The 24,568-nt window shown below is 48.7% G+C and overlaps 1 protein-coding gene across 1 annotated transcript; it reads right to left on the bottom strand.

Moving 5' to 3' along the window:
• Nucleotides 1-3,549: 3,549 nt before the first annotated feature.
• Nucleotides 3,550-5,558, bottom strand: LOC133101610 (uncharacterized). The gene is made up of 2 exons (XM_061206618.1): nucleotides 5,474-5,558; nucleotides 3,550-4,943 (listed from the first exon to the last, which is right to left on the bottom strand). The coding sequence occupies exons 1-2, from the start codon at nucleotides 5,556-5,558 to the stop codon at nucleotides 3,550-3,552; spliced, it is 1,479 nt and encodes a 492-aa protein (XP_061062601.1).
• Between the last annotated feature and the right edge of the window lie 19,010 nt (nucleotides 5,559-24,568).

Raw genomic sequence — 24,568 nt, forward strand, 5'->3', positions numbered from 1 at the left:
CCAAGAATGCATGCAAATGTCTCTCTCAATTTTGGGAGCCAGACTTTGCTGAATGTGTGTGTGGTCTAGCCTTCCTAAACCAACAAGTAGTTAGCAGTTGGCACCCCAAACTGCCCGAACCCCGGGGCTTGGGTTTCCTAATTGTTTTCTTCTGCAGTGAGCTTGGTCTGATGGCTGATTCCTCAGCCTCGTCCTAATTCATGTGCATTTAGACCTTCCAGCATGTGTTCACATTCCCGCTCCTTGTTCAGTCGAAACCTTGGGCTTCCTGAGTCTTGTTTTCTCCATCAGTCGAGGGGAAGGCAGACTGGGTGGTCTCCGGGGCCCATCTCTCCGTCCTTTGGTGATTGTGACCCGTGGCTTCACGTGAAGAGCCTGCTGTCTGCATCCGTGGGGCCCCAGGTGGTCCTCAGGGTGTCGTCTTCAGGCTCCCGCTGGTCCCAGTTCCTGCTTTAATCTGCACTCGGGTTCCACCCCGTGGGTGCTCTGAGTCTGGCGCGCAGCTCACTTGCCCTCGCTCTCTTGGCCCCAGCTTTTCCTTGTGTCACAAAGAGAACTGTGCTTCCCTTTGGCTCCTCTTCTGTGCCTTCTACGGGGCATCTCCTTGGCTGCCCTTGAGTTCTCTGGTCTTCAGGTTCCTTGCTCTCTTAATCTCCTGGGAGGCAGAGGGAGGTAGTGGGAAGGAGGTGCACCTGGCCTGAAGTCTCACCTCTGCGGCGGCCCACTGCTCTGAGTTTCCCAATCTCTGAAGGCAAGACAACAGCACTTACCCGTCAGAGTGATCACGAGAATGAATGAGAATAATGTAAGTGACGCCCTTGCATACTGCAGATGCTCAATAAATACTCGTCCCTTCCTCTACCCATCAGTGAGGCTGGTCCTCCCCGTCAGGCGCTCCTGAAACCCTTCTTGTGGTAGCTTTACCCACCACCAGGTGGTGCCCCGTCAGCCACCGAGGTGTCTGGTCGTCTTACCCTGTGACAAGCAGAGACCCCCAACTGAGCTGAGATAATAAGGAACTTCTCATCTCGTCTAAGAAGTCCGGAGGGAGGGCAGGTCAGGGTCTGCTCACTCACATCTCCTCCGGTCACCAGGAGGTGGCCAGCATTCCAGGCTCCACACGCAGATAATGCGATGTCGGATTTTTTCCAGCATGCTGTTTCTTCCACTATGACTCTTTATAAACACGGGGAAACTTCTTCCTGTGACTCACAGGCCAGGATTTTGTCCCCACCCAAACCAGTCACTGGCAGTGGCATTGGCCACTGCAAGCAGCCTGGACCAACCCTGGTCACTCCCTGGTGTGGTGGCTAGGCTCCCTCGCCTTAGGCACGGGGCCACGCAGGGGGTGGATATCTGAACCAAATGGAGAATGGAGGGTTTCGTTAGAAAGAGAAGGGGTTAGAGGTCAATGGATTTGGAGAAAGCGACCAACAGTGTCTGCTTCAGCCTCGCAGCAAAAGAACCCCCGGCTGGCTGGGCCTTAATCCTTTGGACACTGATGTAATTTTTTGGATTTTGCCAACTCTGATAACAACGAGAGTTAGCACGGATTGAGCACTTACTAGGAGCTGTTCTAAGTGCTTTACTGTGTTTACGTATTCAATTTAGGCAGGTGCCCTTGTTATCCCACCTTGATATGGAGGGAAACTAGAACAGAGGCTGAGCAGTTGGGCCAAGTGTGCGCAGCTCGGGGCAGAGGAGCTGCAGTCCCCGCCTTGGCTGCTGGCTCCAGGGTCCTGGCTCTTAACCGCAGGCCACCCTGTCTCTGGGAGGACCCTTTAGGAAAGGCGGCAATGCTTACTCTGCCTGCAGCAAATTTGACTCTTTGTTATGCCTGGAGGTGGACCCAGCGCATCGCAGAGAAGCATCTCTGCTCACCGTAGCCGTCTGAATGAGTGGAGGTTGTCTTCTAGCCACAGGGTCATCTCTTTGTCCGTGTAGCATCTACTTCAGATTTGGGCATTTCTTTCCCTTTCTGTCTCTGGCATCCTGCCCTCCCATGCTTCTTCCCAACTCCCCAGACGCTTATGCTCCTGCCTGCCCTGCAGGGCCCCAGCCCCGTCCTGGAGCCACAGCACCGTCCGAGGCCCAAGACTTAGGTTCTCCACGCGCTTCAGGTCAGGAATCTGCCAGGAAGAAAGGACTTAAAGCAAAGCTTCCATGTGTTTCCAGGTTAACAAAGTTTGGGTCTTTTTACTCTGTTTTATCCTTTGTCAACTCCCCACGAGGGTGAGGTGGAAGTAAAAGAAGAGGCTAACAAAGGAAGAGAATCTCATCTTGCCTCTTGAGGTGAGGGGATGCTCATTGTAAGCCATGTCCGGAGAATTGCCGAGACACAGGAAGCTATTCTGACGTATCAGAACACAGTGTGTGTTTAGAAGTGTCATGACTAGTCTCCTCCCCCAACATGCAAAAAAAAAAAAATTGTTTTAAATTGAAGACTAGAATTCAAGAATGTGCAATTCAGTTAAAGACATTAAAAAAAGGAAAATAAACAAACGCACCCAAAGCCCCAGGCTGTTTGCTCTCATACCACATCACTGCCCCAATCAGGGCTGCTCTTTTAAGCCTGGGAGCCAGTGATGTCAGAACATCTGGTCTACCCAGTCAGCCGTGACTAGTGTGTCTGTTGGACACCAAGTGACACAAGTCGTTATGGGATTACCCCAGTGCCTTGGAGTTGTGTAGATGTAGCCTTAGTCATTTCAGAAGCAATTAGTAAATAATTAGAGGTACTAAGCTGCTTGCTTGGTCGGTAATATCTTCACAGAAGTGAAGACACAAGTGATGGGTATATCCATTTTCTTAAATAGGTGAATTTTCTTAAAAAAGAAATTTAAAAAATTATTGCTTGAGGGATAAGAAACAGTTGTTAGGATCACAACCGTTTCATAAACATACCTTAACATTAGAACACCACATTAGCACAAACGAATGTATCAGAATGCAGCCTGTTTGCCTAATAAAAAGACCGTGTCAAACTCAAAATGAGGCCATTTACTAAAACATACAAGCTTTTGGTTAATTCGTAATATTCTCCTAATCCCACTTTTATCATCTCTCCTCTGGTGCACTTGGTATTAATTACCTATTATAGCAGGTATTTGAACACAACTTCTCTTTCGTCTGCAGAAAATATTAGCATATCGCAGAGCTGTTGGGACAGATTGTATCTGAGGCACTTCTTCCTCCTGCAGAAAAGCCTATCAATCATAACTGAGTATAGTGATTAATAATGTCACAGCTCTTATTCCTGTGTCTCTGTGCAGCTAAATGAAGAGTCGTGCTTACATTGGATCTAGAGAATTTCACATAACAAAATAATCAGCTGCCATTTTATAAAGAAATGATATTGAAAATGCTTCTACCCCAGGACCTATTTTTGGTTGCTCTATTAGTAATTTACTGAAGGCTCCATCAGGAAACTAAAGCAAAGATTTTGTTATGTCAGAATTTATATTATTTCAGACTAAGTTTCTCTTAAAAAAAAAAATCTTCTTGCATGTGGCAAGTCAATAGTACACAAGAGATTGCAGGGTTGAGTGTTTAAGACAGTGCGGTGTCATGGGGACAGGCTGGTGGAGTGAGGGGACGGGATGGTGGAGTCGGGGGGACGGGATGGTGGAGTGGGGGGGACGGGATGGTGGAGTAGGGGGATGGGATGGTGGAGTAGGGGGACGGGATGGTGGAGTGAGGGGACGGGATGGTGGAGTGGGGGGGGGGACGGGATGGTGGAGTGGGGGGGGACGGGATGGTGGAGTGAGGGGACGGGATGGTGGAGTGAGGGGACGGGATGGTGGAGTGGGGGGGACGGGATGGTGGAGTGAGGGGACGGGATGGTGGAGTGAGGGGACGGGATGGTGTAGTGGGGGGACGGGATGGTGGAGTCGGGGGACGGGATGGTGGAGTGGGGGGACGGGATGGTGGAGTGAGGGGGACGGGATGGTGGAGTGGGGGTGGGACGGGATGGTGGAGTGGGGGTGGGACGGGATGGTGGAGTCGGGGGGGGACGGGATGGTGGAGTGGGGGGGACGGGATGGTGGAGTGGGGGGACGGGATGGTGGAGTGAGGGGACGGGATGGTGGGGGGGGGGACGGGATGGTGGAGTGGGGGGGACGGGATGGTGGCGTGGGGGGACGGGATGGTGGAGTGGGGGGGACGGGATGGTGGAGTGGGGGGGACGGGATGGTGGAGTGGGGGGACGGGATGGTGGAGTGAGGGGACGGGATGGTGGAGTGAGGGGACGGGATGGTGGAGTCGGGGGGGGACGGGATGGTGGCGTGGGGGGGACGGGATGGTGGCGTGGGGGGACGGGATGGTGGAGTGAGGGGACGGGATGGTGGAGTCGGGGGGGGGACGGGATGGTGGAGTGAGGGGACGGGATGGTGGAGTCGGGGGGGGGACGGGATGGTGGAGTGAGGGGATGGGATGGTGGAGTCGGGGGGGGGACGGGATGGTGGAGTGGGGGGACGGGATGGTGGAGTCGGGGGGGGACGGGATGGTGGAGTGGGGGGGACGGGATGGTGGCGTGAGGGGACGGGATGGTGGAGTGGGAGGACGGGATGGTGGAGTCGGGGGGGGGGACGGGATGGTGGAGTGAGGGGACGGGATGGTGGAGTCGGGGGGGGACGGGATGGTGGAGTGGGGGGACGGGATGGTGGAGTGGGGGGACGGGATGGTGGAGTCGGGGGGGGACGGGATGGTGGAGTGGGGGGGACGGGATGGTGGCGTGAGGGGACAGGATGGTGGAGTGGGAGGACGGGATGGTGGAGTCGGGGGGGGGGGGACGGGATGGTGGAGTGGGGGGACGGGATGGTGGCGTGGGGGGACGGGATGGTGGAGTGAGGGGGACGGGATGGTGGAGTGGGGGGGACGGGATGGTGGAGTGGGGGGACGGGATGGTGGAGTCGGGGGGGGACGGGATGGTGGCGTGGGGGAGGCTGGAGCCCTTGGACTCCACAGGCTGAGTGTGCATCTGAACTAAGACACTCACTATCTGAGTGACCCTGAGCAAACCAGGCTCTCTGGAAACTTTTTTCTCAGCTGTGTAATGGGGAAGCAATATTGCAAGATTTTTCCAATGTTGTTGAGATTATTTATGAGAATAAATATAAAATGAACTTACCATAGTGCAGGGCCCATAGAAGTTACTCAAAAAATTAGGAGTTCACATTTGGAGGAGATAAGACAAATGAGCTATTGTGTGGAAGGTTAAATGATGTACGCGGTCATTTATGATTTAAAGCTACGAAGAGGCCTGTGTGCTGATGGCGCCCATGTTTCTGTCTCCCTCTTCGGCCCCAGACTCACTACTGTCCACAGACCAAACCAGGGCTGCTGGTGGTCCTCCTTACCACATCCCGAGAAGCCTTCCTCCCCAGACCTCCCTCTGTCTTAGTAAATGGTTCCACCGTTCACTGGGTCATTCAAGCAGAAACAGGATTAACCTTGGTTCCCATCTTTCCCTTACCGGCCCCTCTCCCCAGTCCAGTCCACCGGCACATCCTGTCGGCTGCATCCTGTGCCGTGTCCTCAGCCCATCCGCCTCTCTGCATCGCCGCTGCCGCTGGGTCTCCACTCTGTGCGCTGTCAGTAACCCCTGCACTGCTCTTCCTGTTCCCACTCTTGCCCCTTGCAGTCTCTGTTTCACATGACATCAGAGCTATCTGTTCAAAACATGAGTCAGATCTCATCAGACCCCGTTGGTTAAGATGCCCTGTGGCTTCTGGTCACCTGCTGAATAAACGTCGGACAAAAACCTGGCTTTTGGCACTCAGCATGAGAGGTCTCCCCCCTGGAAATTCTTTGGACTACACTATCTAAAATTCCTCAACACTTAGGACAGCCTGAGGTTTTGTTTGTTTACTTGTTCATTACTAGGAAATATGTTCCCTGGGAGTGGGCACCTTCTCTGTCCTGCTCACTGTTGGAACTTTAGTGCCTTAAACAGATCCTATGTTTTCAAACAGAACATATTGAGCACCTAATATGAGCTCAATAAATATTTACAGGATGAGTAAATAAGGCTCTGCAGGAAAAGTTCACAGTAATTGGAGTAGCCAGGAAAAGCTTGACGAGAAAGGTGAGACTGGAGCTTGAGTTGGACCGTGGCTGGGCTGTCAGTGTGTGCTGAGGGGCAGAGGGTGAGACTTGGGACAGCTTTCAGGATTGCAGCCTGGCGGAAGGAGAGGACGCGGAGCTGAAGGCAGTGGAGACGTGGCCGGGGCGGGGACACCGGGTCTGTGACGCTTCTGTGGGAAGTTGTGTTTCTCAAGGCAAGATGGAACAGAGGACAGAGCCATTTTGAAATGCAGGCTGGAGAAGAAGGTGGAGGCATTAACCCTAAAGCGAGGGGCAAAGGGTGGTGCTGGCGGTGGCAGTTCATTGAAGGTTTCCGATAGGGGATGATGACACGAGACAGGAGGAATTTAGGAGATGGCGTCAGCAGAGTGATGGATGCGCCTGAGGGGAGAGCCGCTGGAGTCAGGGGTACCCGTCCCCAGGCCCTGGAAGTAGTCAGCCCCTCACCATCACCGTCAGCCTGCGTTTGCTGAGCCCTCTGCTGCGTGAGGGGCGCCATGGGGTTCCTGGGAGGGGATCGGCTTGCCCCTCCCGGTGTGCAGCTCTGCTCTATGAGCGGCAGGCGTCGGGGTGACTGCGGCCTCAGTATTCTTGGCCTGTGGTGCCCGGGGAGGAGCCTCCATCCTATGAGTGTGGGCTAGGTTAGAAAGAAGGAGAGATGGGAAAGATTTCTCCTCGATTTGGCAGCCTTTTTAAAGCCCTAGGTATTTAGACTTGGGGCTTATTTTCATAGCTGTGTCAGAAGTTCAGTGAGTAGCTAGAATTTCTTATTAGACGACTTTAAGCTACTTGTGGCAGGTGGGCATTTTAAAAATGAAAATCAAATGTAGGGGGAGGTATACGTGGCCTGTGGTGTATAGGACAGGAAGTTTCCCTTTTCACTGTGGCTGCAAGGAAACCCCAAATCAGATTTTTGGAGTTTTGCTCTGTCATAGCAACTATGACTTTTAGGTTGCTGTAGCTCTTTTTTAGTCAGCTCCGTTTCTCTGTTTTCGTGGGTCTCCTTTAGATGTCTTTTTATGTGAGCTTATTCAATCTGTGGTAAAGGCAGCGTTTGCATCTGTTCAGTACTTCAATGCCTAGTCCTGGGCCTGGGGGGGCAGCACCAGAGCCGGGAACGGAAGTCAGCCCCTTTGTGAAAGGGGAGCAGTGCCAGCGCCGCTCCTTCCACACGTCCCCAGATTGAAAGTTTGTGTTTATGAGGTTCTGAATGTAGTCTAATTTTTTCCTATCTGGTTTGGACCATCTCTACCAGCTGGTAAATAGGAAATGTTCACGGTAGGAAGCCAGTACTCTGCAGAGTGTAAACAGATGGAATCGATATAAAGTGACAAGTTAGACTGTGCTGTTGAGAACACAGCGCCAAAACCAAGAACATAACAGTCAGGCTACTTATTCCGTTCCAGTTCATTTAGTCCTGAATAGCGCTTCATATCTGCACAGCTGTGTTGTTCTTTTTTCCCCCCTTTCTTTCTTCTGGGTTGATAATGACAATTTCAAAGAAAAACTTTAATTAAAGATTTTATACGAAATAACCAAAAGTAGAATAATAAGGAAAATGAGCATTGATGTGTTTATTGTAAGAGAAATCCTTTTTCTTGGCTTCAATTTTTAAAATGTACTCCTTAAATTTAAAATGAGTTTAGTCGTGGTGACAGAAAGGTGCCAGACTGACAGCAGTGGCTGCCGAACCCTGCGTTTTGCTGCGGAGCCAAGACAGAGGGGCGGCCAGAGGCCCCCTCCCCTGCGTCTCAGTCCGCAGGCAGGCGGGTGGGCTGCCGTCCCCGACCCCCTGCTGCTAGAAACCAGGTGAGGAAGGTGGCTCCAGGTGAGGAGGGAACAGAAAGCAGGGAATCAGGAGCCAATTTGGATAGCATGGTGCAGGTTGCCCTCTGGCCCGAGGAAGGTTTGCCTTCCCCCGGGAGGGGCCCCACCAGAGCCAGGCCTGGAGAGGGGGAATTCTGGGCTCCAGGGAGGAAACCTTAGGCCTTTTCTCACCTCCTTTCAAGTCTGGGTGGTCATATTTATTTGGGTTCACAGCTTTCCTTCCTGGAGCTCCCAGTGCTATAAAAAGAATTTTAAACAAAGAACTATAGAGTGAGAATCACATCCACTGTTAGCAATGTATTGAACCATCTGAACTCAGTGGGGTACAAATATGAAGCAGTTTGATTCTTTGCTTCTTAAGCAGGCGCGGGCACATCTGCCTTCCTCGTCCCCGAAGGCTGTCTTAGCAGATCCCATGGCTCTCTGGTCACGTTCAGGTAGAACAAGCCCGGCGTAGACTAGTCCAGTGTTAAACCCGGAGCTCAGATGCAGCTCAGCTGGCCGCTCCTCCCTCCTTCCAGCTCCACGGGCCCCGGGGGAGGGGGTGGGCCAGGGGGATTGCCGGCTCGTCGGCGACTCTCTCCCTCCTTCTGCTTCCTTCCTCCCCAGTTTGTGGGATCCGTGATGAGGGCTGAGGAAGGGGAGCTGGCCTCCTTCTCCCTTCGCTGGTGTCCTCTGTGGGGAGCAGGTGAAGGCTGCTCTCGTGGGGCACAAGGGGAGTTACTAGGACAGTGCTTTGGGGACCTCCAAACTCTGTGGTTTTCTGGTGAGGAGCAGCTCTGGCTAATCCCCCTGTACCTCGTCAGCCCTCCTCCCGGTGGTCCACCTCACCTTCTCAAGCTGTGTGTTGTCCCCTCACTTGAGCAGCCCTGGGAGCAGGACAGCTCAAGCCTTCTACCTTTCTTTTTCTTTTAAAAAAAAGTTTTAATACAAATGTTAAAGGTTACTTTCCATTTACAGTTATTACAAAATATTGGCTATTTTCCTGTGTTGTACAATACGTCCTTGAGCCTCTCTTACACCCAATAGTTTGTACCTCCCACTTCCCTACCCCTGTGTTGCCCCTCCCCTCTCCCCACTGGTAACCACTAGTTTGTTCTCTATATTTGTGAGTCTGCTTCTTTTTTGCTATATTCACTAGTTTGTTGTATTTTTTACATTCCACATGTAAGTGATATCGTACAGTATTTGTCTTTCTCTATTTGACTTATTTCACTTAGCATAATGCCCTCCAAATCCATCCATGTTGCTGCAAATGGCAAAATTTCATTCTTTTTAATGGCTGAGTAGTATTCCATTGTATATATTGTATATACCACACCTTCTTTAGCCACTCATCTGTTGATGGATACTTGGGTTCCTTCCATATCTTGGCAATTATAAATAATGCTGCTATGAACATTGGGGTGCATGTATCTTTTCAAATTAGTGTTTTTGGTTTTTTGGGTTATATACCAAGGAATGGAATTACTGCGTCATATGGTAGTTCTATTTTTTTTTTTGAGAAACCTCCATACTGTTTTCCATAGTGCACCAATTTACATTCCCACCAACAATAGGAGAGTTCACTTTTCTCCACATCCTCACCAACATGTTTTATTTGTGTTCTTTTTGATGATAGCCATTCTGACAGGTGTGAGGTGATTTCTCATTGTAGGTTTGATTTGCATTTCCCTGCTGATTAGCGATGTTGAGCATCTTTTAATGTGCCTGTTGGCCATCTGCATTTCCTCTTTGGAAAAATGCCTACTCAATTCTTCTGCCCATTTTTTAATCGGGTTGTTTGTTTTTTTGATGTTGAGTTGTATGAGCTGTTTATGTATGTTGGATATTAATCCCTTATCAGTCATATCATTTGCAAATATTTTCTCCCATTCAGTAGGTTGTCTTTTTGTTTTGTTGATGGTTTCCTTTGCTGTGCAAAAGCTTTAAGTTTAATTAGGTCCCAATTGTTTATTTTTGCTTTTATTTCCTTTGCTTTAGGAGATGGATCCAAAAAATATTGCTGCAATTTATGTCAATGAGTGTTCTGCCTATGATTTCCTCAAGGAGTTTTATAGCATCCAGTCTTACATTTAGGTCTTTAATCTATTTTGAGTTTATTTTTGTATGTGGTGTTAGAGAAAGTTCTAATTTCATTCTTTTAAATGTAACTGTCCAGTTTTCCCAGCACCACTTATTGAAGAGACAGTCTTTTCTCCACTGTATATTCTTGCCTCTTTTGTCATAGATTGACCATAAGTGTGTGGGTTTATTTCAGGGCTCTCTCTCCTGTTCCACTGATCTATGAGTCTGTTTTTGTGTCAGTACCATACTGTTTTGCTTACTGTAGCTTTGTAGTATAGTCTGAAGTCAGGGAGCATGATTCCTCTAGTTCTGTTCTTCTTTCTCAAGACTGTTTGAGGGTCATTTGTGTTTCCATACAAATTTTAAAATTATTTGTTCTAGTTCTGTGAAAAATGCCATTGGTATTTTGATAGGGATTGCATTGAATCTGTAGATTGCCTTGGGTAGTATGGTCATTTTAACAATATTGCTTCTTCCAATCCAAGAACATGGTATATCTTTCCATCTGTTTGTGTCATCTTCAATTTCTTTCATCAGTGTCTTATAGTTTTTGGAGTACAGGTCTTTTGCCTCCTGAGATAGGTTTATTCCTAGGTATTTTATTCTTTTTGATGTGATGGTAAGTGGGGTTGTTTCCTTAATTTCTCTTTCTGATACTTCGTTGTTAGCCTTCTACCTTTCTTGTTCTCCACTTAACTCATGGAAAATTCACATGTCCTGTCCATGCCAACAATAGGCATGTAGACCACTCTGATCTTCCCCTCCTGCTCTGCTATCTCTGTTCAATTCTCAGTTTCTTCCCCCAGGAAGGTGTAGAGCAGATCACTGTGCCCACAGAAATGACATGCCTATCTGCCGTTCTGCAGGCACCAGTCCTGTCTGTACAAGGATTTCATTGGCTCACCAAAGCTTCTTCCCCATGAATGCTGCAATCACCCATCCATCCATCTGTCCATCCATCCATCCATCTGTTCATCTGTTCATCCATCTATCTCTTATCCATGCATGCATGCATCCATCTATCCCTCCATCTGTCCATCCATCTATTATCCATCCATCCATCCTTCTATCTGTCCATTTGTCCATCCATCATCCGTCTATCTATCCATCCACCCATCCATCCATCCATCCATCCATCCATCCATCCATCCATCATCCATACATTCATCCCCTTAACACTTATTCGTTGATCCAGGCCCTGTTCTTGGCCCTGGACTCCTGTCCACTCAAGACTTTCTGAAGGAGGTAGAGGAGCTGGCTGGTGTGGGGGGATTAGTGCTGGTTCTGCCAGTTACTATTCTCCAGCATGTGTGTGTGGTTATATGGTTATTTATATCTCTGTCCTCAGCCTTTGGTCCTGATCAGCAATTCCTATCAGACCACCATCTATTGAGTATGTTCCCTGTGAGGTACCTGCACACATGAGCTCATTTCTTTTTTTTTTTAAATGAATTTTGATGAAATTCCACTATATCTACCCATTTTTCTTTCTTTCTTTCTTTCTTATAAATTTATTTATTTATTTATATTTTATTTTTGGCTGCGTTGGGTCTTTGTTGCTGTGTGCAAGCCTTCTCTAGTTGTGGTGAGCAGGGGCTTCTCTTTGTTGCGGTGCACGGGCTTCTCATTGCGGTGGCTTCTCTTGTGGTGGAGCACAGGCTCTAGGCGTACGGGCTTCAGTAGTTGTGGCACACGGGCTTAGTTACTCTGCGGCGTGTGGAATCTTCCCAGACCAAGGACTGAACCAGTGTCCCCTCCATTGGCAGGCAGATTCTTAACCACTGCACCACGAGGGAAGTCCACGTGAGCTCATTTTATCTGCACACGCTGATTCAGTGCCCTTCTTCATTCCCATTTCACAGATGAGGAAACTGAAGTTCGGAAGAGTCAGGTCACTGTTCCAAGGTTACCCAAACGATGGCAGCCCGGGGTACTTTCTGTAGTTTTCTGTATCTGGAGGAGGTTTCTGTTCCCTACTCCCTCCCTGGCTTTACTCTTCAGGACAGATATTATCTGATCCCTGTAGCAACACTTGTGAGTCTGCCCTCCATGAATTCATCTAAATCTTTTGGGGAAAGTTTTAATTTAATTTTCCTCCTATCACTTCCTTTTCAGTAATCACTTCCTCCTTTTGTACTCCTGTGTGAAATGGGGCTTTTTTTTCCTTTTCTTGAAATGTTAGGTGAACGAGTCCTAGTTTATGTAGCCATACTTCAGAACTTTAAGGCTTTCTATCCTGCTTTTTCCTAGCCCTGCTGTCCAGATGGAAGAAGCGAGCCTTTTTAGTGCATCTTCACTGTGGTTCGCTTCCCTAGATTGCTTGGTTCTGAATCATCCCCAGGGCTCAGTCATCTCCCCAGATGGGGGCTCTGAGGACAAGAAGAGGGTCAGATGCTGCCCTTCTCGCAGGGTCTGTGGTGCTGCAGGGGGAGCCTGGGGGCCGTGGGGGCCTGGGGTGCAGCAGGGAGCTGGGGGGTCTAGCAGGGGGCCGGGCGGGGCAGCGCACTGCTAAGCCTGGCGCAGGGCTCAGAGCATGGGTAGGGGGAAGCGTCTCCTGGCTGTGGCCCTGGCTGCCCAGGATGGAGCAGGGACTGCGTCTGGGGCAGGTGGCTGGGAAGAGAAGACTTGAGGGCAGGTCTTCAGAGGGCCTCAGGCCATTTCCTGGCTCCTGAGCCTTAAAGTCATAATTAGCTATTGTTTTGGTTTTCTTTTTAAATCTTCATTGCTTCTGTGTTTGTGCACCTGAAGCTGCCTGACACCTACCCACCCACTCAGATGTTTGGGGTTACATGGGAGGGAGTGGAACAGGGGTTGTGAACTTTTCCTGTGAAAATGGTAAATATTTGTATTTTGGCCGGCCAGACAGCTCAGTCTGACTACTCAGCTCTGCCCCTGTAGGGAAAGCAGCCCGAGGCAACTCATTTACATAAATGAACGGGGTGTGGCTGGGCGCCAATAAAATTTACTTTTGGATCCTGAAATTTGAAACTCAGATAACTTTCACGCGTCACAAAATATCCTTCTTTTGATTTTTTTCAACCGTTTAAAAATGTAAAAACCATTCTTAGCTTGCAGGCATATAAAAACAGGCAGCAGGCAGGAGTGTGCATCACCTGGAACTCAGGAAAGGGAGCTCGGCCACCAGAGGCGCTGGAGCTGGGCCAGGAGAGCACCTTTCTCAAGCTGGTCTTTGGGCCCTCACAGGGCAAGGCCACGCTTTCCTTTCTGAGAAGCTGGATTTGGAAGGAGGCCCCTTTCCTCCCGTGAGCTGTGCAGCATTTCTCCTCTCTCCGTGGATTTGGCCCTCTCTGAGCCCTCCTCCCGAGAAGCAGTGGGGAAGTGAAGGGGGATGGAGCTCCTGGAGAGCAGAGGCCAGGCATGGAGTAGGGAGGTCCCCTCCTGCAGGCGAGGAGCTGGGTACCACTTTCAGGCAGGAATTCACCAAGATGTCAAGATGGAGGTCAGGGGGCCAGTGTCGGGATGGAAGTGCAGTCAGAAGAGCAGGAGAGACGGCGCCAGCTCCTGCCCCGGAGCGGAGGACGGGCAGGCGTTTGGGCAGCAACACGGCTGTAAACTCACTGTGCAAATATTTATGAGCATCCACTCTGTCCAGGGACTGTTCTAAGCCTAAGGATACAGCAGCAAATGAAACCAAATCCCCTTCCGTGGCATTTACATTTCAATGGAAGAAGAAAGACAATAAACAGAGACAGAAATATGAAATGTGCCGGTGTGGGTGAACGCGAAGGAGAAAAGGGACGAGGGTGCGTTTTTGTGCAGGTCATCGGGAAGGCCTCTCGGGGCAGGTGACACATGACCGAGACCCGAATGAGGGCCTCAGGGAGCCGTCCAGCGGAGGGAGCCAGACGTGCAGAAGCCTTGATGGCTGAGCGCGCCTGGTGTGTGTGAGAACGCGCAGGGAGGCCTGTGTAGCTGGAGCAGGAAGGGGCAGGGGACTTGGCGGGTGAGGTCAGGAGGTGGTGGGGGTCAGATCATCCAGGGCTGTGGGCGTGGTGAAGAGACCCCCGAGGGCTTGTGAAGCGAGGGAGCTCAGTGTGGCTGGAGCCCAGGGCCTTGGGGGGTGAGAGCTGGGGCTGGGGTGGAAGGAGCGGGAGGCTCAGAGCCGGTGGCTCTCGGTGCACACGTGTCCCAGTTGGACCCAAATGGCAGACGTCTAGCTGGCCCAGAGAGGAGCCGGATGCTGCCCACACCACCCCGATTTCTCTCTCTGCCGTTTCCTCTCCCACCTCTTCTCCCTTTCCAAGGGAGAGGGAAGCGGGGCGAGGCAGGGGCAGGTCCTTTCACTCCTTTGTGTTTTTCTTCTTTCCCGTCACCGGGTGGGACAAGTCTTCACACCACGGCCCTAACTCTGGTGCCTCTGATAAGCCTCACCATCTGCAGCTCCATCTAGATCTTGCCAAACTTCAGTCTGACAAATGATAAGAAACTTGGAGACATACCTCTGGTGGGTGTGAGTTCTGTGCCAGATTTGCTGCTTCCCTGCTTTCCACGCTGGGTCCATCTGGGTTACTTTGGGTTTTAAAAAAGCGCATCGCCTCATGTGCTCCCAGAAGAGGTGAATCAGGGTTTGGCAGCAGACAAGGTGCCGAGGGTTTTTTTTGGCCACGGGCACAGGCGCTCTCTGCGGCTGGGGCCCTGTGCTTTTAGACGAAGTGGTGGAGCGGAGGGCGGACATGCACGAGCGGGCTCGCTCCAGCTGATACTCTCCCGGCTCTTCCTTGCTCCGTCTTCCTGGTTTTGAATATTAAGCTCGTTTCAGCCAACGCTGTCTAGTCGGTAGAAGCGGGAGATGTGTATACAGTTCAGCACAGGGCCTTGCAAACATCCGATTCACGTTTGTTCAATTATCATATTATTGTAATCTTTATTACATTGAATGTAATCATTGTTACGTTCAGGATTGGCCCCAAGGAGGTGTGTGTTTGTCGACATCTAACAAGGCTCCCTCAGAGCGTGGCTTCTTTCCAGGCAGGTGAAAAGAAGATGGATTCATTCATTCATTCACTCAAGCACATGCTTGCTGGGCACGTACACTCTGCCAGAGGCTGTCCTAGCCCCCGCGTGAGGCAGGGAACAGAGCCCCGCTCTCAGGGAGCGCACTTTCCACAGGGAGAGACAGACAGTAAAGACGAGCATTAAATTCGTTGGTGAGAAGCACCCTGCAGAAGATGAGTGCTGGGGGTGGGGTCAGGAAAGGCCTTTTGGATCAGCTGACATCTGGGCCAAGACCTGCGGGATGTGAGGGCAGAGCCAGTGGGTGTCTGGGGAAGAAGTTTCCAGACAGAAGGAACAGCAAAGGCAAAGGCCTTGAGGCAGGAGGTGCCTGGCTAGCACTCACGAGAAGCAGAGGACTGTTTCGTGGCCCGAAGGCAATGAGCCAGCGGGCGGCGGGGGGATGAGGCGGGAGAGCCGCCAGGAGCCGGTCGGCGGGGCTCCGGCCCTTGACCCGGAGGGGACGAGAGCGACTGGAGGGCGTGTTCAGCCTTAGCTACACAGAACCCCGGCTGCTGCTGGAGCCTCAGCTGTGGCGTCGGCCGTGGACATTGGGGGCCCAAATGGGAGGCCGTCGCACCAGCCCAGCCAGTAGGGTGTGAGGCGGAGAGACTGGGCCGGTTCTGGAAACGTTCTGAAGGGAGGGCCGCTGGGCTCTCGGGCTAGCCCGGACGTGGGATGTGAGCGAAGAATCTGGCGGGAAGGCCTGGCCACGGTGGGACGGGGCGAAGCTGGGCGTCTGCTGGCCTCTAGAGCTGGACGTCCTGACTGGGGCTCCAAGGAGGAGCCGGGGCTGGAGACAGACACTGAGAGGCATCAGCTGCTCCTTAAGGTCACAGGCCTGGACCGCCCGGGAGGGAGGGAGTGTGCTTAGACCAGCCAGGAGACCCGAGGCCCGAGTCCGCAGGTGCCCAGAGCTCAGAGGCCGGGAGATGAGGAGCGAGCGGCAGGGACCAGGCCAAGCCCGAGCCAGAAAGCCGAGGAGAATCCGGGCCGGGAGTGGGGAAGCCGGGGGGAGGTGTACGTCCAGGAAGAAGGGGCGGTGAGCTGGGAGGAGGGCTGCTGCGGAGACAGCAAGATGGGCGCCCAGGAGCCGCCGGGCCTGGCAAGGTCGCCCTGACAAGGTCACAGTTTCTGTGCAGTGGTGCGCACGGAACTGATCGGGTGTGTGGGGGGACAGGACACACAGACAGCTTTCGAGGGGGGATTTCTGCAAAAGGGAAGGAGTGGCTGGGGGCGAGGCGAGGCGAGGAGGGAGGGCTCACCTCTAAGATGGTTCGTCATCGTGGACACGAGCTCAGAGCCGGGCACGGCGGGGCACGAGCAGTTCCTCACGGGCGCGAGAGCGGCGGCGGCCCGGAGTGGGACCGGAGGCCGGTGGCCGGGTGCAGAGGCACACAGGCTGGGCGTGTCGGGGAGCACGGGCCTTGCCTTCCAGTTGCTTCTGGTTTCTCTGCAAGTGAGGAGGAAGGTTATCAGCGGAGAGGAAGGAGGCGGGGTGGGAAGGGAGGCGGAGAGCGGAGAAGGTGGGAAAGGTGCCCGGTGGCGGGTGAGTGGGCCTGCTGGCAGGGCTGGTGGTCTTGAGCGAGGGGACCCAGGTGAGTGCTCGATGGCCCGTCCTCTCCGGCTGCGTCAGGCACTTGGAAGAGGCGGTGAGTTGGATCTGACCAGGGTTAGAGTCTAGCCAAGACCGGGGAGGCAGGAGGAGGGAGGTGGCGGTCAAGCACACGGGCACCGGGTCACTGTAAAGATGGGCCGTGGGGAGGCATGAGAAGGAGAGGGAGCAACAGGCAGGGTCCCGGAGGGGAGAAGGGCGTTGGGGTTCGGGCTGAAAGATGGGGGGCATTGGACGTGGGACTTTGTTTTGGAGAGCGGCAGTTACTGGTGACGAGGCGTGAGTGTGAGCAGGCAGGTGACCTCTGGACGGGAGGACGGGAGCTGAGTCAGAGGTCGGCTGACATCCCTGGGGGACCGGGGGGGGCGGAGGCAGGAGGGCCCCAGATGACCCAGCCGGGAGGAGCTGGGGCAGAGGCCATCCTCCCGCCAGCTCAGTGGTTCCTCCTGCGTGATCCCTAAGACGGCCACCCCGGGAGAGGGCTGGCAGGAGTCTCCTTCACGTCAGAGACAGTCTAGGGACCCGTCAGAGAAGGCGTTGAGGAAACTAGGAATAAGCCTGTTCATCTTAGAGTCTTCCCTAAACTCCTTCCTTAAGGTGCACTAATTTCCCTCCGAGTCTGGGCTGGACTTGGATGTGATCTAGTACAGGATGCAGAGTCAGACCTCCCAGGATCCGGCCATACCAGACGTTCATCACCCTTCATCCACAACCCCCTTCACGCCCAGCTGTACTCAGTGCCTTACTGTCCTGTCCTGCCCCGGCCCCCTCCTGGCTCAGATGCCACCTCCTGCAGGAAGCCTCCCAGGTGGCTCTGCTGGAAGTGTTGTTCTCTTGTGTGAAGACCCACAGCTCCTCGCTTGTCTGTCTCTGGTGTTTGGCTCTTGTTCCCATGGTTCCTATCTTGGTGAATATTTATTTACATGCCTCATCTGCTCTGCGGGAGGTGCAGTTTGGGGGTGGACTTGAGTTTGAACCCCAGCATCATTATCGTCTAACCAGGTGATGATGGGCAACTCATGTGGCCTCCCCCACCCTCGGATTTATCTGAAAGTGGGGAAACGGTACGTCCTTCCTGTGGCTCGGGAGGGTGCAGTCACAGGGCTCTGTGCTTGGCACGGGTGAGCCCTGGCGGATGTTTCTCTCCTTTACATAGAAGTGGCTCAGGGCAGGCACACGGCCCCGCGTCTCCACGGGACCTAACCAAATGCCTTTCAGGTCTGTGTGCCCAATAAATATGCATTTGCTGAATTTGGGAAAGATCACTATAAAACTTTTCTGTAATATCTTTTAAAAATTCAGAGGGGTTGAAATATACACTCATATTTTTCAGCTCCTAGTAAAAATGGTTTGCATATGGCTATGAAAAATAAAAATTGTCCAAATCCAGCTATGCCAGAATTATGGTTTGAAAGTATCAATTAACAAAAAAGATTTTTCATATGGCTCTAAAATGGAATGAATTGTGTATGAGACTTACCGCTTTACATCAGAAAAAGTTCTTTTTTTTTAAACTTACTAAGACCATTTACAGAGAAAATTGCTTTGAAAACATTCAAGAAATGTAAAGTGTCCTTTTTTCCATAGATATGTCATTTTGCAATACTTACGACTGTGAGTCTTTGAAAACATTTTATTTTACAAGAAGTATTTAAACACGTTCACTTTTTTTATTACCATCTTGATTTTTAATGCTGGATCTTTTGACTTTTCCTAAATCGCTTTTTATATACAGATTTTCAAAAACATTAAAACTGTTATCAAAGCCCTTAAGCTCATTGATGTTAACAAGACGGGTCTGGTCCAACCACATGAGCTGAGGAGGGTTCTGGAGACCTTCTGTTTGAAGATGAAAGATGATGAATACAAAAAGTAAGTAAACGAAGGTATGGTGAGAGATTGCTCAGTAGAACTTCCAACCAGTTTCAAAATGGGACCTGTTGGGTTCACTGGATCCAGGCAGCGTCCTCCCCTCCTGCCTTCTCTGTCTTGACTGTTTTTAAAAGAGGTCCTCAATCTGCATTTCTCCCATGTTTGTGAAACTCTCCACAAATTCTCCAAAGTGAGAGCTAAGGATTCTAATTCCTCCAGTACCCGCGGGTGAGAGTCATCTGGCCTGCAGCTCTGAACACATCTTGATGATTTAAGTCATCCATCACCAGTGGTCTCTCTTTGCCTGCCTGGCACCTCGCCCACCACCCCATGGGTTTCCAGTTCACAGTTGACTTTTACTCAAAGCCCGGGGTTAGGAGAAGAATGAAAAATTTCAGGATTTATTCGTTGGTTGATGTGCTCCCTGTTGGCTCTCCATCCTGACATAACAACAGAAGCTTAATTTTCCTTTGAGGACTTTGTTGCTGAGTTTGGGGTGGGCATTGCAGCAGGGGGACGTTAGCTGCTTCTTGGCGTTTGAAAGCGGCCACCTGCTCCTGACTCGAGGGCAGTGTGTGGAAGCCTGCACAGACATTGTTTTGAGCCTCCAATAAACTCCAGATCATTCAGAAAAGCCAAATGCTTGGATTCTGTGGCTACTTGAGTTTTGAATGGAAGCCACTGGAAGGGGGGGGGGCGTGTTTAACCTAATTTATATAGTACTCAGCCAAGAGGCACTCCTCCTCTTCCTGCCTTTTCCCACTTTTCTGAATATCCTCTGGGCCATTAACAAAAGTACCAAGACTGATTACTTCACTCTGAGCCTAAGAGTTTCACATCACACCGCAGTTATAAATCGCTACTAAAATGGGTCTTTGTGGTTGCTTCCATAGTATTATAAAGACTATGTTGCCTCTGTTAGTGGAAGAATCTGCTCCTGGAGCCAAAGCAAGTCTAGAGGGCATGTGACAACCTCACAGGCACTGCAGGGTCTGAAAAGCAAGGAGACTTTTAAAATACGTATATTTCCCAGTATTTTGAACATTTTCTTCTTCTTTTTTTTTTTCTCCTTATAACCCACCTCAGAATATAAAAGACATAATAGATGTTTTAATTTTTACATCTTTCCGACTGGGAAAATGTCCAGAATAAGATCCAAACAAAACAAATTAAATAATTTTGTGCACGCAATTATAGAACAGAAGCAACACTCTTCTAAAACAAGCAATCAAAAAGCAAAACAGTGTTTTATTTGACAATAAACCTTGTGTTTGGCACTGCAGTTTCCAACCTAGTAAATCTATAAAAAATGTTACTGCCTGTTTCCCCATCTCACAAGTATTGAATAATAAAGAACTCCACAAATTTTTATTTGAGATATTTTTTTAAGCCTCAAAAACAATACTGTTTGCATGGTAAGGCTTGAGGAACTTAACACAATAGAACTGCTTTCCTTCAGAATAGAAAAGCGGAAGATCAAAAGTAACCATTTCTTCAATTGCTTTAATGCTTTTCTTATCGAAGCTCAAGAATATACTCTTTCCTTGAGAAGCTGCTTCAGTATTAACTTTGCCTTTTTAGTGTTTGAGCAGGAAACACAATGCATTTTTGAATCCTTTTTTTATCTAACAGCTTTTATTTAATATCAGCCTTCGACGTGCAGTGAGGTAGGAGTGTCCTGGGCTTTGAAGCCAGGCATGCTTGGGGGTCAGGTCTGTGCCTGCCCTCCCTAGTTGCGGGGCCTCGGGAAGCTCCTGGGCCTCTCTGAGGCTCTGCTCTCTCTTAAAGAAATGGGGACTGAGGAGCCCACCTTGCAAGGCTGGCGTGAAGTTTCTGCGCCTGCAATGTACCTGGCACGTAGTAGGTGCTCATTTCACATCGATGCTATCATAATCGTAAAGATTCCACGAGTGCCCTTTACTCTTTGAGAAACCGTTCTCTTCAGCCTGCAGAAGACCATCCAGCCTATGGAAACAAGGAGCGGGGGAGAAGATTATCTCCAAGTTCCATACTTAGCCAGAGTGTCCCGAGACCTGCTGGGTTTTGTTCTTCCTTTTCCATCTCACACCACCCTACTTTCCTCTCCATTGCCCTGCAGGACAAAGTATTTGAATCCAGGTAAAATAATTTATGAGCGACCTTGAAAAACAAAGAAACAAAGAAACAAAGAAACTCACTAGAATTCAGCCTGCTGCCTGGGCAGATGAATGAAGCCCAAGGCACAGTTCTAGGTGGTGATGCTGGAGAGGTTTGTGGGTCAATTGGCATCATTCCCTTTGCATCTGAAGTCGGCTTTCCCATGTGACCGTCTTGTCCTGGGTGTCTGCACACGTGTGAGTTCTCCTGCCCACACTTCAGGTCCCTGGGAAAATGGCCTTGGTCGCTGTGTCTTAGGAGTTGTTCTGTCTCCCATGCCTTGATTCTTGTTAAAAAAAGCCTTTTGAGATACTGCATCCTTGAGAAGTACTGAGGCTTCATTTTTGAATTTTATCTGTAGGAAATATTACCATGGAATTGTGTCTGTCTCTTCTCAGTGACTATGTAGCAGGTATTATGAATGTGGTGGGCTGGGCATTAGGAAAGGTCAGGATTCTCTTATGAGCCAATACCAGTTTGAAGGGATGCTGAATTTTCACCAAAAATAGGAAAGTTGGTGATGAGATTTTTATCGGTATCCTGACATTCTCCTGGAGCTGCAGAGTAGCCGGGACTTTCTGTAGGATGGCAACTCAAAAAGGAACACTTTAGGTGCCACCTTCTGGGTTCTTATGCTTACAGCTTATTTTTGCCAGACAGAGTCTGTGGATGAAAGATGGAGCTATTTAGGGAGTTTCAAGGTTAACATCTGGCAGCTATCATATCTCAAGATAATTTTTCTTACTAGAACAATAGGCAAGATTCATCAAAGTGGAAAAAAAGGTATGCATTGAAATGAATACATGACATTACTCTTTGTTAAATTTGGAAACAGAAAAATAACAACTACTTTAAGTGATAATTACTAAATTTTTAGAAAGCGGCGTGAAATTAGATAATTATAGAAACCAACACATATGGAGATAATATAACCAAACATTTAAAAACTGTCAATTGTTTATAAATGTAATAATGCAGAAATCATCTAGAAAACCATTTATCAAGTGGCAGATTAGAATAATAGAAATTTCATTTTAGAGGAAAAAAGAATCCAAACATTGTATTTATCTTAACTTTAAAAAAAGAGTATCTCAGTGTATTTCAGGGAGAGACCTTGGTTAAGTGTTTTCAAAATTTCTCTTTATGCATAGAAATCCTAGAATGCTCCGAGAAAAGCTCCCCCGCTCCCACCATTGACTGCTTTAACACGATACGCCATCCTGGGCACAGTTTCTCTCTGCGAAATGATATTCTTGGTCAAATAGGTGGGCTATGTTCTCTCCTCCACCGGCTCTAGATTTCTCTGGTTATAGAAATTTTATGCTGACTCATGGCCCAGATCCATTCCCCCCAGTTATCAAAGGAAGTGGGACCTGCTTTTGCTGTCTGACTGCAGAGGTGCTCCTCACCCACCCCCACCAGAGAAGGGAGAAGACCCTATGGGGTGCAGCAGGGAGCATTCCCTTAGCAGGTCCTGAGACGTACCTGTGCACGCAGATCTGTACACAGCCATCTGGAGAGAGAGTGAAGTGATCTCCTCCTAAATATTTGCATTTTTAATTAATTAATTAATTATTTAATTTATTTTCAAATTGAAGTATAGTTGATTGTGTTAGTTTCAGGAGTATCTGCATTTTAAAAATCTTACGGTAACATTTCGTAGGGTTTACTTCTTTATTCCAGCTCTAGCTAGAAACACACATTAAAATTAATGCCAACCCCAGAGTAAAGGATACCTTAGTAAAAAATACTTGCTTCATTTAGATTCTCTGTATCATAATTTCTGAATACTAACGAACAGTTCTATTTTAGGTTTGCAAAACACTACAACATTGATAAAGATACTGCAGTGGATTATAATGTTTTTTTGAAGAACCTCAGTACAAATAATGACTTGAACCTTAAATATTCTATAGGAAGTCAAGGTAAGTATTTTAAAGTACGATTTCAGTATCCTCTGGCGTGGTAATTCCTCGTCTGTGAATCTGTCCTAAGGAAACACTTTCAAATATGGAAAATGCATTATCCACAGAGACTGTCATGGTATCTTTATTTATAAGAATAACATAAATGCCTAACAACAGGAAAAGGGTTAAGTGAGTCACAGACTACAGACATGGTAAAATGTGCATCCACAAGCAATGATTTCCATAAAGTTAATCATAACATGGAAAATGTATGTAGAATATCAGTAAATGATTGGAAAGAAATTCCAAAATACAGATTGTCTTTAAGTGATATGTCTCTGGGTGTTTGATTCTTTCTGCTACTTCTGTATTTTCAAAAATTTTTGTTAATGAACATGTTACTCCTTTAACGATGGGAACGATCTTGATACAAAAAGGCAAATAGTTGAGTAGATGGTATGGTTATACTGGACGTGTAAAGCCGGGCTCACGCAGGCATACAACCTTGAGAAGGAAAAACTGTCCTCGTACTGATAGTCTTTATCCCAGCCTCTAGAACATAATGCCCAGAGTTGCACAGTTCTGGAGAGAGCGAGGGTCCAGTTCCTCAAGGATGGGTATATGAAAAATGCAATCGGAGATTCTCCCTTCCAGGCCTTTGGTCATTTGAGGCAAGCAGTTTCTTGCCTCAGGGGTTTACCACGTGTGACTGGCTCATTCAAGATGGGTTGTCACTGTCTGGTTTCAATGCAATTCATTGCAGCAAATATGCACTAATACCTTCTATGATTCCCAGATCTGCCTGACTAGCAAACTTAAAAATTACAAATTCTCAGATTTCAGCTCAGTTTCACTAACCTAGATAGCTTAGAGCAGACCCCAGGACTCTACTTTTCAAAGCCTTCCAAGTTTTGGGAATTACTAGACAATATAACCTTCCAAGGATGCTTTCATCCCTTACATTTCGTTAGTTCATGTGCAAGTCCCTGTACTACTAGACCCTTCATTGGATACAAAGCCAAGTAAAATAATCTAACTTTAAGAAGTATGTGTGCGTGTGTGTATGTGTGTGTGTTTGTATGTATGTGTACATGTATATATATTTTAATAGGACAGGTAAGACACAAAACAAGTCACATAAAAAATAACACTAAAAAACATCTATTTATTGTGCTCTATGTAGTTACTTGGTAAACCTTAATTTAAATTTTATTTCTCTCAACAGTTTTGTGAGGTGGGTATTATTATCCCATTTTTTTTAAATGAGAAAACGTGACTCCAGGGTTCTAAATGAATTTAGCTAGGAAATGTCTTGGTGTTAAGCTTTCTGCATCAATTTTCCAGAACACAGTATATTTTCAACCTGAAAATTCAATTCTCTCTTCATTTCAAGGATTTTTTTGTTTGTTTTTTAGTAATATTGTACATCTTTTTTTTTTTTTTTTTAAACATCTTTATTGAAGTATAATTGCTTTACAATGGTGTGCTAGCTTCTGCTTTACAACAAAGTGAATCAGTTACACATATACATATGTTGCCATATCTCTTCCCTCTTGCATCTCCCTCCCTCCCACCCTCCCTATCCCACCCCTCTAGGTGGTCACAAAGCACCGAGCTGATCTCCCTGTGCTATGCGGCTGCTTCCCACTAGTTATCTATTTTACATTTGGTAGTGTATATATGTCCATGACACTCTCTCACCCTGTCACATCTCACCCCTCCCCCTCCCCATATCCTCAAGTCCATTCTCTAGTAGGTCTGTGTCTTTATTCCCATCTTGCCACTAGGTTCTTCATGACCTCTTTTTTTTTTTTTTTTTTTTCCCTTAGATTCCATATATATGTGTTAGCATACTGTATTTGTTTTTCTCTTTCTGACTTACTTCACTCTGTATGACAGACTCTAACTCCATCCACCTCATTACAAACACCTCCATTTCATTTCTTTTTATGGCTGAGTAATATTCCATTGTATATATGTGCCACATCTTCTTTATCCATTCATCCGATGATGGACACCTAGGTTGCTTCCATGTCCTGGCTATTGT

The sequence above is a fragment of the Eubalaena glacialis genome, chromosome 11 (assembly GCF_028564815.1).
Source record: "Eubalaena glacialis isolate mEubGla1 chromosome 11, mEubGla1.1.hap2.+ XY, whole genome shotgun sequence".
In the NCBI taxonomy this organism is placed as follows: Eukaryota; Metazoa; Chordata; class Mammalia; order Artiodactyla; family Balaenidae; genus Eubalaena; species Eubalaena glacialis.

Coding starts and splice junctions, on each gene's coding strand:
- LOC133101610 (XM_061206618.1), bottom strand. CDS start 5,558: ATGCAGAGAGGCGGATGGGCTGAGGACACGGCACAGGATGCAGCCGAC. Junction 4,944..5,473: donor TGGACTGGGGAGAGGGGCCG/GTAAGGGAAAGA, acceptor CAAGGGCTCCAG/CCTCCCCCACGCCACCATCC.